The 13,607-nt window shown below is 37.7% G+C and overlaps 1 protein-coding gene across 1 annotated transcript; it reads right to left on the bottom strand.

Annotated features, from left to right (window-relative positions):
- Window positions 1–48: 48 nt before the first annotated feature.
- On the bottom strand, window positions 49–13,320 carry LOC113669015 (endothelin-converting enzyme homolog). The gene is made up of 19 exons (XM_027185001.2): window positions 12,496–13,320; window positions 10,283–10,485; window positions 9,704–9,961; window positions 9,076–9,141; window positions 8,715–8,828; window positions 8,409–8,498; window positions 7,705–7,838; window positions 7,277–7,499; window positions 6,496–6,594; window positions 5,931–6,008; window positions 5,555–5,658; window positions 4,384–4,442; window positions 3,462–3,513; window positions 3,259–3,326; window positions 2,920–3,044; window positions 2,413–2,478; window positions 1,749–1,850; window positions 1,373–1,449; window positions 49–753 (listed from the first exon to the last, which is right to left on the bottom strand). Exons 1-19 carry the CDS (start codon window positions 12,815–12,817, stop codon window positions 654–656), a joined length of 2,340 nt encoding a protein of 779 aa, XP_027040802.2. The 5' UTR covers window positions 12,818–13,320; the 3' UTR covers window positions 49–653.
- Window positions 13,321–13,607: the final 287 nt, after the last annotated feature.

The raw sequence follows: 13,607 nt of genomic DNA on the forward strand, positions 1-13,607 counted from the left end.
TCAGCCTGGTTGTCAAGAACTAATTAGAAAGAGGCAACGAAGCAAAAGTAGAGTCATACTGCTTTATTTCATCATTTTTATGTGAGTTTTAAGAAACAAAAAACAATCGAAAAAACAATTATAAATCGATACAAGGCATAATCTGGAAACTAGGAATGAATGCCACGAGAGGTACTTTTGAAGTAATGTCAGCTAAATTCTGCCCGCACTGTTAAGCAACGGAGGTTGTTTTATAAAATAGTTTGAGCAATAAAAGGAACAAAGTTCATAAGGAACTTCTTATCGAAAACGTTACACCTTTACGAGCACTACTGAATTGAGTTTAAGAACTTATTACTGAGCCAAACCCTATATGAAGGTTCATCCTCGCCTATGCTTTTGCGTTTCACGTTGAAACGCCGTTCACCCGAGAAAGGTTCCAAACACCTGGTGTTGAACCGCTAAAACTGGCAATTCTTAAAATGTGCTTCATGGGCTTATTATGAAGTCCCATTAAAAAAGTTTGCGTTACGCTACTAAATTCAGATGATAAATATGAAGGTTTTGCCGTTTATTACTTAAATAATCCCATGTTTCCGCCAATGAATGCGGGTAAATGAAGGTGCTCCTTTCCTTGGAAGAGCTCGTCAGGTCTACGTCACCAAAGACAGTATTTACCACACAGCGCATTTCTTCTCAGGATTCATTTGAGATCCTGTAGGACACTTGTAAGCCTTGGCGAATTCGTCAAAGTTCGATAGAGAACCAATCACCCTGAAAAGAAAGTATATCAAGAGATTAAAGTGTACTAATGATATTACTACATACCCATGGCCATCATCACGCGTTTTCGTCGCCCACTCAAGACAAAAATGGAAAACGTGACAACTTTGACTTCCTCCTGCTGAAACTATTATTACGCATACTCCTAACCTATTCTGTGTTTGCAACAGGCGCATAGAAAAGGTCAGAGCACAAAAATAATAGCGGCCTCGTTACAAAGCGGTCAGGGAGAGCGTCTTACCCCACTGCTAGGAACAAATTCTTCCTTGATGCATAATATTTTCAAATGGCATGCTTCAAAATCGCAAGATGACCGAGTTCAAACTTATAATCATAATAGTAATGAATGAAAGAGACGAAGGGAAAGCGGTTAGAATATAAAAAGAGGCGCGAGTCTACTCTTCCTTTTTCCTCCCATCAACCACTGCGTGCTTACTTAGGAAAAACTATATAGGCGCTGAGGCCCTTTGAGCTGGGGGAGACCTAAAACATCTGTTGTGACGTCTCGTTGGACGCACGCGACGCAAGTTGTAGACTCTATTGTTGTTTCGTGCGACTCATCTATTGCTTAATATTCTAAATGTGTCTCTGCAGACGTTACCAGCCGAACCTGAATTTTGCAGGACTATAACGACTGAACTTCACCGATTGTTCAATTGTCGATGGGCGGTCTTTTCTGCACCAAATCTGAAAAGGTACAAAAGCAGGGAATTTTAGCAAACGTCAAAAGTTGATTTTTCCATCCTCCAGAGTTATTTTGTTATTTCTCGAATTATTTCAGTTGCCTTCTCTGCTTGTTTTCTTTCATTGTTGAAATTAAACACTGGCTTCTACAGTAAAAATAAGCAAAGACCTCATTTTTTAAAATTATTGCTTTCTGAAATTTTTTTTCGTCAATTTCCCTTGATTATTTATTTTATTTGTTTTGTTTGTTTGTTTTTCTTTTGCAAATTCTTTATTTTATTTCTGAAAAAAGACCGACAAACCTGAGCAAATCCAAGGAAAAATATTTGTTCATTAGTAAAGTCTTTCATCCCGGGTAGGTTAGGCTCTGGACGACCCCGCCTTTTCTTCCAGTTCTGATAGGCCTGCGTTAAAAGAATTGCATTTCATTAAATTGAATTATGAATAAATTTATACGTTTTTGGATTTCCTATAATTCTGACTGACCAGGGTGAAAATGAGTACCATTGATTAATCAGTTGATAAAGGAATATTTATTGTTGAAATGTTTAGTAGAATTGATTTAGGGAAGAGGCCTTTATACGCGAAGTATTATGGAACACGAACAAAGCTTTTGGTGAAGGTAAATTGTGACTTTTGTTTGAAAATTTTTTCAGTAAATGTTCCTCGAAGCGAAGTAAAATTTTTGGGCAGCAAAACTGCGAATAAGAGGGTAGATTTGTTGATTAGGCAAGATAAGTCTTCGTTGTCCGCATTATAGCAGGTTGAATAATAGGCTACACGTATTGCTGTGCTTTCTCCAGCGATCAAGAGATTTGTCCGTAATAAGGAAGTGTTCGTATCAAGAAGGTGTCTGAAAAGCGTGATTCTGTAATAACTTCTACCTCTCCCCCTCCCCACCCCCTCGAAAAAAAACGAAAGAAAACACAGAAATAGATGCTAAAGCCAACTTAAGCGAAATCCCACCTGAAACGCTTGTTTGATCCCGGCGTTATCTGCGATATTTTCCCCGAGAGTTTGGTCGCCTTTTAGCTGTAAAAGGAGCGTCAAGTACTTATTTCGATTTCCAATGGCAAAACCAGAAGTTACGTGGAGCGTTGAAGTGGCTTACAACGCGAAAACACGCAAGAAAAAATAAGATAGAAAAAGGAACAGTAAAAGCAGTAAAAAACCACCACTAGATATCACGATCCACCACTGGATGAAGACCACGGCGGGTAATTGTGTAATTCATTGCTTACTCTACACAAAGCATTATTGATCGTAATCTGGTACAAGTTGACACGATCATATCAGGGCCGGCTACCAACCTCAATGATCCTTAATGCACTCGGGAAACCAGAGAGAACAATCTCATTTGTTTGTGTGCAAGTTATAGTAGTCGGCATCTTTTTATTTTTAAAGTTAAGTTATGGTGCAATAGAGCACTTATGAGTAAGAAGGAATCTTATTGTTCGATGACAACATACTTACGTTCATTGAATGAAACTTATAATTGGAATATTGGTCCTCAAGACACTTTGTTTTGTTTTTGAAAGCTGCTATAGATCTGTTTGTCCACCAGTTCGCCAAGTTGCCATCTAAGTTAAAGAGCCGACCTACAAAAGGAATTGCAGCGAGAACTGAATCAAAAGCACTTCCAGTTCTCTAAAATAACACATCTAGGATTTAAATCCAGCATCGTCAAATTTCACATAAAAATGTTACAATTATACAGAATCAGGAATTTATCAGCTAAAGTGTGTGCCTTTTTGTCTCATTTTTATAGAAAGGTTGTTTTATATACTAATTAAGCAAAATAAGTATCCTTACCAGTGTTGTCAAAACCGTGAGTTATTTCGTGTCCAACTACCACCCCGATTCCTGCGTAGTTAAGAGCTCTAAATGAAATATACAATTAAAATCACAATCAAAGGAAAAGATGTACATACGGGCAGTCGAATTGGCAGGCTTGAAGGTGGAAAGATGCTGCTTCTTTCACAAGTTAATTCGCCGCTTAAAATTTTAGCACTTACTTAGGGAATCTGTGATCATAAAATGGTTTCTGCAGGATTCCAGCAGGGAAAACTAAATAAAAAAGGAGAAAGCAAATGTTATAGATAACGGAAAGTGACATAAATGGACAAATAACCCGCAAACAAATCGAGAGTCGGATATGAACACTTATATACAAGAACAAAGAAACTTCGTATCTATTTCAAACTCGCAGAACATCCAAGCCAAAGTCCTTCAATCGTTTTAATTTAAAATTACAATTAAAGCTTCTTGAGTCTAAACCTTCTTCGACAAACAGACTGCCTCGGAAGTACTAAGAACTAGCAACAAAATTACATATGATGATTGGCTTACACCTTCCACGTGACTTCCTAAAATTGCGCGGGAAAATGCAACGCGGCTTGCCCCATACAGTTAAGTTGCCTTTTTCGAATTTCCTGTTTAAGGACATTTTACTGCTCAAAGTAGATCATACAAATGCAGCGACTCCAGAGTACGTGAGCTTTTAACCCCACAGCAGTTCAAAACGCGCTTATAGGTCATCCTCAGTCTTTTTTTCATAACAATTGTTTACAAAGACGAGACTAGCATGAGTAAGGAATGCTCGTTTCGATGCCACATCAAATTTCTGAATGAATTGTAGAATAGCTGTTTTCTTTGACAAGCCTCCGTTTTATAAAGAGTTTCTCTAATACTTGTATGCGAAACTGGTAGTATAACGAGCAAAAAGCCTTGATATAGAGAAAGCTTAAAACGTACGAATCGAGCGCACAGGGATTTGAAAGCATGGTCTAATGACCTCTTTGTGCGTTAGAAGTCAGTAAAATGGCAGTAGTTGTTTTCCTTCCCCCATCAAATTCTCCAACATTGGGTAAACAGAATGTAACAGTAATCAAATGTCCAAACAACAAAAACAGCAACAAGAACAACATGATTGCTCACCTATTTTATTATGAGTGGGTGAATAGTAGGCGTTGACAACAGAAGGAAGCATGGCCCAGCTGCCGTGAAATATATATATATATATATAATTATAAATCATGTTATTATCATACATTAGATTTACCATAGGACTCGATTGGTCGAGAGCATATAGTCAATATAACATAGCGTATGAAGTTGACACGATAACCCAACATCTGCAGCAGATATTGGGTTACCATCGAGTTCGTCTGCCTAGTTTCCAAGCCCCTCGTTCGTGTAATGTTTCAAAATTTCGCAAACTCAGTGTCTTCTTTTGCAGATGGTATAAAATATGTATAATAAAACAATTATTAGTCGAATTTAAGAGATCCTCGCAGCTAAGAACACTACTGAACTAGTAGCTGAAAATAGGACCTGAAAACAATTCAGGCCCGCACGTTATCGTATGTTACGTGAACTATCAAACCTCGTGTCCGTGTTGAGAATTCCTAATATCGTGCGTAAACCGAATTCAGTAATTGTTTTATTATACATTTTTTGAAAAATCTGCAAAAGAGACGCTGAGTTTGCAAAATTAACCCAGACCTCGGCATAATTCATAATATTATGTTCAACCCCATCCAGTAATTGCTTATTGTCATGTGACCCTTGCGTTCCCACGCTTTTAGCACAAAAAAAAAAAAAAAAAACAGACTCGGAATTGACCTGGAGCCCCTCTGGCCGTTCTGCTCCGTCAGTAAGTATGTAATTTGATATGGTTTAACATGAATAGAACAGACAACAATCAATAAATAAAATAGCAGTTAATCAAATAATTGAAAAATCAATCGACCAGCAGTGATTGTAATGACTGTTAGTCATTTAAAAATAGTGAAAAAGGAATAATTCCGCCATTTGGAAAAAATTAAGTTTCAAGAAATGAACTACATTGCTTTTACTTAGATATTCTGCGATTTTTCCAATTTGTTATTAATCCTGATCTTATTTCATGTACCTTTATACCGAGCAGTGTTTGGCTTGTTTTGTAATTAAGCCAGTCAATGAGAGAGTAGGAGGCAGAGAGTTAAAATGAAAAACATTGATAATATCAAATGAATATTTTACTATTATTTGAAAGTACTGAGATTAAAGTATCGCTGAATTTCACTTACATAATAAAAAATTATTTTATTTTCATTCCCATCCTTACCTATCTTTATCAACTGGCTTTCCCAGGTTGGCGTAGTTTTTCAGGTTATAAAATTTAGTCCCTTGTACAATGTTCTTGAAGTATTGGTCCTTCTTCACATCAAACTGTAATTTGGACGAACCAAAGAGAATGGAAAAAGATTAGCAGTGGTACCTGCCACCTAATGCGTACAAGCATATGGTTTACAACGCGACCGTTCCATTCTGTTCGTTTAGAGATCACAGACTCCTGCTGATTCCTCGCTTTGAACGAACACCGTACAAATAATCGGTTTTAGTTTGGAGAAATGAAAAAAAAAATGAAAACTTGAAAAAATGGTGTTATAACCCTCCAAGATCAATCTGAGAGGGAACAGAGGCTGGCATGATCAACCTACCCCTTTGAACTTCAAGGCCAGCGCCGTTTTGTTCTTTATGTATTCAGGATAGCCAATATTTTCCCGTACTGCTAAAGCCTGTTGAGAGATTAAAAGGTTCTTAAAATGTGCTATGTACTATCACAAAAAATAAAAATAGGTAACGCCATCTTGTTTTGAACTTTACCGTGGTGGCATGGAACCGACGGAATCTTTGTTTTTCGCCTTGCGTTTGCGTTTGCGTTTGCGTTTGTGTTACCCCGGTTCACACCTGTGGGAATCGAACGCAAACGCAAATGCAAGCTCACGAAAATAAAAAAATGTTTTAATTCTTTGCGTTGAACTGAGCTCGCGTTTGTATTTCCTTGGGGGTGGTTCATTAGTGTAAATCCTCTCATTTGCGTTTGCATTTGCATCGCACGTGTGACTCCCATGCTTAAAAAAAAAGAAGACCTGTGTCATTGCCATGTCTGATGGCAAGTTCCTGCCCGAATGGCTGTTATCAAGTCCCAAATAAGCTGTTAAGGCGATCAACGAAAACAGCTTTGATAATAAACAATCTTAGTCAGTGACTAAAATTGCAAACCTTTTTTTTTGCTTTGCGTTTGGTTTCTTCATCCATCCAGTCAAGATTTTCTAAATCGGTAAGAAAAACCTCCCTTATACCATGAACCATTTCCTCGGCCTACAATACAAAGACAGGGGACATTTGTGAGGATCACGAGGAAATCTAGTTCTAGAGTTGAAAGATACAAAGGCATGTCAGAAGTCTTTCGCGCTGTCCCATACACTCATTTTAATGAACTTAAAAGTTCCCGAGTGTACTTAACAATTCTTCCATGAGCGCGTGTTGGATATGGGATGGTAAATAGCCAAAGAGGCGCGTGGCGTCGAATTGGTTAAAACCAAGTTTGTATCCAACAAGGGAGAATGGAATAAGTATTTTATTAAATTTTATTAAATTCTGCACTTGTTGATACTTGGAAACCTTTCTCAGCTCCGCAACAGGTGGTGCAATGAATTTCCATCTAAGGTGACTCGATTGTTTCACTCGATGATCGGAGTCGCGTAAAACAATCGGAACACTAGAAATGATATATTCGGAGTCGAAAATTTAATAATTGTCCTTAAAGGTTCCTAAAATGATACCGCCAGCCTAATATTTTAGATCAAGAGAGAAGTTGTATATTCTGAGTCTCAGATCGAATAGGATTCTACAAATCAGTTTAAGCCATTAAGTTTTAGGAGCCACATTTCGCATACATACATAAAAGAAGTCATTTGACTAACCCTATAAAAAGATCATCATCTTTCTTTTGACAAATTGCTGAAGGTTTAGCAGTAAATCAATTTCCACTTTTCCTTACCGATTTTTTACTCTCTCCCTCAAATGTCTCGTCAACATACAGTAGACTGAATGGCATGCCCAAATAAAGGTTTGAAATACTAAGACATTCCTGCCATCGAGGATCGTCGTCTGTGGTTCCCATGATACTTTTCCTGTATTCTTGGAAAACGTCTCTGAATCTTGAGTCCAAATCACTTGAGAAATATCGCACCACTTGCCACATCATGTAGTTTGCTATCACTCTGAAAAATACAGTGTGACAAAGGATCAATTATGATGCACCTCTTGTGGCTGGTTTTCACTTCCGTCGAAGTCGGAATAGTTATCAGAAGAGTAGAACAATAAAAAAGCAGAGTACAGATGCCACATGTGACTCAATCGCCTGTGATCAATTAAAATCAGATTGTTGGAGTTTTAATGGAGAAGATTGAAACGTGGCTTAGTTACCTTTTGCTAGTAGCTTTAACAATGTCTGACATATTCTTAAAGTACTCAAGATTGGACCCCACGACCATTTCATCTCCCGTGATAGTGTAACCCGTCTCATTGAACATTCTCCTGACAAGATCCATCATGTCAATCTGTAATGCAATAAAGATATCTCGTTTAACGGTTTCCAAACGCCTTGTCTCTTTTTTTGAAATATTTGTTTCTTTTGTATCATAAAAAAGGAAGAGACCCCAAAATAGAATTACCTCTTTGCTGGATAATGTATGGATATCATTTAGAGAAATTACATGTTAATCACTGCTGGGCACTCAGGTCGCGTTTGCTCCTTCTAGAATTAAAGACTAGAAAGCGTTCTTTATGTTTTTCCTGACCACACAATTGCGCATTTTTTTCAAAGACAGCTCAAAGGTGAGCGTGAAAACGAAGAGAACATTCGAAATTGGTTAAGGACGATAACTCATACGAATTCAACTTCCGGTTCGTCGTGCTCATCTGAAGCGATGTTTCGTGACAGAGGGAGCAGGATCCTTGTACCATTTAAAAAAAATATATCAAAATTGTTTTTTTCTGTTTCGTACTTAAAGTGTGTGGGCGACATTTCTCGGTTGTCTTTGTCCTGACCTACAAATCTTTACATATTACATAATATGGGTTTCAGTTGATAGCCAGACGGTGTCACCTTCGAATTATTTTTATCTTACCGCGGTTCCAGCTGATTTGTTGAAATCACTCAGCTTCATTTTCTTATAAGACTTGTGTATATCTTGCCTCTTCTCTCTAGCAACAAATGCCTGAAACGAAGTTTAGCTGAAACATCATGAACTTGCAATTGTTCTCAGGTCTACAGCAGACGAGGGGGGGGGGGGTTGCGCGAGCGGTTACGAGCGCAAGAAAAACGCGTAAGCACCGGAAAAAGAGCGAAGAGTGAAAGTAAAGTTAGAACCAAAAAAACAATTTTATAAAAAGATGTCGAAAATCACCATGGAAAGCGTTTCAGCGCGACCTACCTTCGCTAACGATTCTTCGAAATTGTAGATTTCTGTCATCAAAGCTTTTGCGTTTGGATTGTCAGTGAGAAGTTTCACAAGATCAATCATGAATTTTTTGTACGCTGCACGGACCTATTAGACGAAGAAAAAGAATCTAATGGGTATGAAGAGCAGTACAAGACACTTTGGTCAATCTCACATGGGGTAAATTGTCAGAGACGTTAGAACTTATAGACTTGTGGATTAAGTGTGCTTAACTTGTTTTTTGAACCCTGTTTTTATTGCGATACCCGTTTGATTTCCAGCGAAAAGGGCCCAGTGACAAAACTTGTTACCCTCATGACGCATGTTCGCCAACTTGACAAGAGATTGCACTGACCTTTATATCCCGAGAAGAATTCTTCAGGTAAGACTCTTGAGAAATAGAAATTCCACCCTGGTTAAACTGAAAATGTGCACGTAAAAATAAAATGATGAAGGAATAATTTATCCCAACAATGCTTACGTGAAACACTACAAAGATAAACCAAGAAACACAAGAAAACAAATCAAAACAAAGCACATTTACGAAACATTGACCCTGGTATTTGATGTTGAGAAAAGAAGGGGCATCCTAGACTAAGGCTTTTCCCCTTATTAGAATCAAGAGTATCGGTTGACGAGCCCTATGATTTTGCGTGAGAAATTTTAAGAGGCGTTAGCTAAGCTTGGAATCATAGTTATCCTTACTGACTGAGGGAAAAAACCGAGGGAATGCAACCAATGACATTTCAAACTCTGATGTATAAGGAATTGAGAATATCCTGCGAAGTTTCTCATAGGGATGAGAACTAGTTGGGTAGAAGTTATAAACTTCGAGACTTCCTCTTTGCGTTGACTTGGGTGGAGCTGGTGAGTCTCCAACCCAGTTCAGCGCTAGGAGTGACTGCTTGTGCCAAGAAAGAGATAGATAGGGCTGTTGGATGACAAAAAATGAGCGGTAATCTGTAATATTACTTGTCACTTACATAAATGATATTTTTCGCGGAGTCCTTAAGATCAGCACTAACATACATGGAGAACAAAGGCGCTATCGACAGATACTTTTGAATCTTTACAAAATTATCCATGAAGTTCCAAGAATCCTCCGTCCAGTTTCCATCTGTGACGTTCCATGATCCATACTCCCTGATTAAATCAAAGAGTGGTTCCGCACCCAGTTCTTCGATTTTGTCTTCATCCATGCAAGAATCAAACAGGTCAAACCCTTTCATAACAGCTTCGTTCTAAAAAGTGACAGAAAAAAGCAAAAATAAGGCGGATGGCAAAAGAAACGCATTTTCAAACAGACCAATCGTTTATCGTTAACGTGCTTCAATTTTCCTTGCAGCCACGTAGGCGGGAGTGAAAACAGAGGCTGCGATCTGTATGGCTACTTTGTCCAATGATAGCAATACAGTAGTCAATATTGTAAAAGGGGTTGTGGTAAACATCCGTGAGGAGGCCACATTGTTAAACAAACAATTGTACTTACCTGATTAGTGCTTTAGTAAACCATCTCTGGCCGTGTTCTTTAATTATGAAGGAAAATTAAAACAGAAACTCACATCTTTATATTGAGCTCTTGCACTATCTTCGTCATCGAAGATAAGTCTCTTCATGATGATTTCATTATTTTGGTCAAGGACGCCGAACTGACTCCAGGAAGGCCTGCTATCTGGAATAGAACTCCTTTTGATCCACTTTCCACAAGCGTATTGGTAAAAATCGTCGCATGGGTCTGCACTAGCGTTCATTGCACTTAGAAGATCTAGAAAAACACAAGAATAAATTAGTTAAATGAGAAGCGTTTGTTGATACTGTGAAGTCTAAGAGTGTCGATGTTAAAGATAAATTTTTTTTCTAGAGTTTTGCGGCTTTCCGTACTGCCTAGTTGTAGGCAAAGGCTGCCGTCTGCCACGACCATTCCAGTAAAATGAGGTCAGGTCTAGCTGTAAAATGGCTCAGCGATGATTACTCATTGACCATAGTTCCATAATTAATACATTTCTACGAGGATCAGACCAAAGAAGCGTTGACCGGGAAAAAAAACCAAGCTGTTAAACCAATCTAACGAGAAGTATCAAGAATCAATCATACAAACAACACAAATTCAATTCAGTGTTAAAAAATTGCGCTGGGTCTTTGTGATTATGAATTCAAACAAATTGAAAAAACTTTGATAATCATACTAGTGGTAATGATTGTACTAATAATAATGATAGCGATAAAAATCATAACCACGATAAAAATGATGATGATGATGATGATGATGATGATGATGATGAATACAATGGTATTGATGTGAAAGAAGATGGGAACTTTTTTTTGGAAACGAAATATAATGCCTCGATCGAAGTAGCGTTTAAAGAAATTTTTAATACCTCTCATGATTGTTTTGATTCATCATCAACATCCTCGGTACTTTTATTGACAGTTCATAGTAATAATAGTAGAAGCAAAGATAGAGATGGTGTTTTTGGGATTAGAAATGGGATGGATTTTTTGAGATGGTGTACTTTCTTTTCAACCGCAGAAGAAATATTTGTAAACTCGAGATATCTTTTAGCCAATACTCCCAACAATCATGTTTTCATTTAGTTTAAAAAGGAAACAATCCCAGTGTGTTATCAGAACGCAAATCAGAGAGTATAAGTTATCATGGTTCTTTCACAATGCCCCCTCTAAGAGTACAATAACCACTCGACCGAAAAATCAAATCCGACTAGTCGTCATTTAGTCTGGAAAGTCGCTGACGCTCACTTACCAGAGGCTGCAAGAATCCATCCAATCGATTCATTTTTCTCATCTTCGCTTTTGCGATCACTCTTCTCTAAAGCCACTTTTGCATACAGCGCAATAAATAAAATGCACTTATTACCATTAATATTAGTATTATTATTATCATGTTTATTATCAAAGTTATTATAGTTATTTCACACCTGAATAGTGACCTTTAAAGATGTTATTTTGTTTCTCGAGACAACGAAAACTACGCGCAACTGTCAAAAAATGCCCCTTTAAAGAGGTTTTCAATAGGGTTAACCGATTGCCGTAAAACGGCCAAAAAATTTAGCCATTAGGCGTGAAAATTGACAAATTTTAACCATTAGTCGTCAAAAAATTTAACCGTGAAAATTATGTCTGGTGGAAACAATGAAAATATGTTACTGTTAGCCGTAAATTGGTTAAAATTTTAACCGTTAGCCGTAAAAGCCATCACCTCGTTGAGACCCTCTTTTAACTGTCTTTTGATGATAGAAGGCGTGAACATTTTACTTACGCATCGAAGTAATTGCTTTTAGGGTCTGTCGCATGAATTTTAAGAAGGTATTTTTTGCCATGATAATAAGCTGCATGATATTGATTTAATTTTGATCATGTCAAACCCTTTTGTTAGAAATGAAGTTGATGATGTTATCAATTGTCTTTGAGAAGTTGATGACACTACGTCAACAGTCTCGGTGGCTATCAAGTAGTCAACGCCTGTAGGCTGTCAAGTTCCTCGGCAGTTAACATACGAATTCGTGTACTTTCTTTTCAACCGCAGAAGAAATATTTGTAAACTCGAGATATCTTTTAGCCAATACTCCCAACAATCATATTTTCATTTAATTTAAAAAGGAAACAATCCTAGTGTGTTATCAAAACGCAAATCAGAGAGTATAAATTATCATGGTTCTTTCACAATGCCCCCTCTAAGAGTACAATAACCACTCGACCGAAAAATCAAATCCGACTAGTCGTCATTTAGTCTGGAAAGTCGTTGACGCTCACTTACCAGAGGCTGCAAGAATCCATCCAATCGATTCATTTTTCTCATCTTCGCTTTTGCGATCACTCTTCTTTAAAGCCACTTTTGCATACAGTGCAATAAATAAAATGCACAATACCAAAAGAAGAAGTAATCCAGCGATCATCAACATCTCGCGTTTGGACAATCCAGTCGGGCGATACATGGGCTTCTCGCTTGTGGGCTGTATCTCGACATCGGTCAGGTAACCTGAGGTATGTACCGCTCCAACAAAACCAGGAGATTCATCACCACGCCGTTTTTCAGTGTTATTCCCGTTTAAAAGGCCTTTCGTGGTCGGATCATTCATCACTCCGATTACTGTCAACAAACTTCAGAGTAGCTTGCAGCGGAGTTCACGATCGAGGTCTGTAAAACCCTAAGGAAATGCAGTAGGCTGGACTCTAAAAAGATGTTTCGAAGGTATAGCAGCCGTTAATCCCATATAAATTTGTCCCAGATACAGACAATTTGTGCCGTCGTTTACATGTAACTCATAGCGTTTATATCTCACGTAGAGATATGTAAATTATTTGACCCCGTGGACGCGGTTCAAAAAACTCAAAGAAAACAAATCACTTTATTTACTCCAAGCCTAGATAACAAAAGAACCTAAAACAGAATGGAAATGCAAATAGTCTGAGCGTGGGAAAGCGATTAAGAACAATTGACAATTTTACTGTGAAAAAACTTTGATTGATGTTCTCCTAAAGCTCTGATAATTCTAACATGTTAATCAAGCTTTTATCAATAGATTTATGATATGTTTCCTAGGTTTTATTGTCTAGTGTAAGAACAATATTTGATCTGAAAATAGCTATGAAGATTTACTTAAGTGACAACTATCTATCGTTAACTTGTTTTTTATTGAATCGCGCACGCATTGCCTCAGAGCTCCTTCACAGTACCAACTATTGTATGGTACATCTATCCATAAGCCTCTTTTGTTTCTTACTAAAAATTTAGTACGTAGGTTCGACTCCGGTTCCCAGAAATTGTGCTTAACCAGGTAACAAACGGACAAACGAACAAACAAACAAGCAAAAAAAGAAACCGTAACAAAACTCCCACAGAAATAAAAAAGTCGAATGAGCCGATTC

Source organism: Pocillopora damicornis, chromosome 8 (genome assembly GCF_964200805.1).
Source record: "Pocillopora damicornis chromosome 8, jaPocDami1.2, whole genome shotgun sequence".
Taxonomy (NCBI): Eukaryota; Metazoa; Cnidaria; class Anthozoa; order Scleractinia; family Pocilloporidae; genus Pocillopora; species Pocillopora damicornis.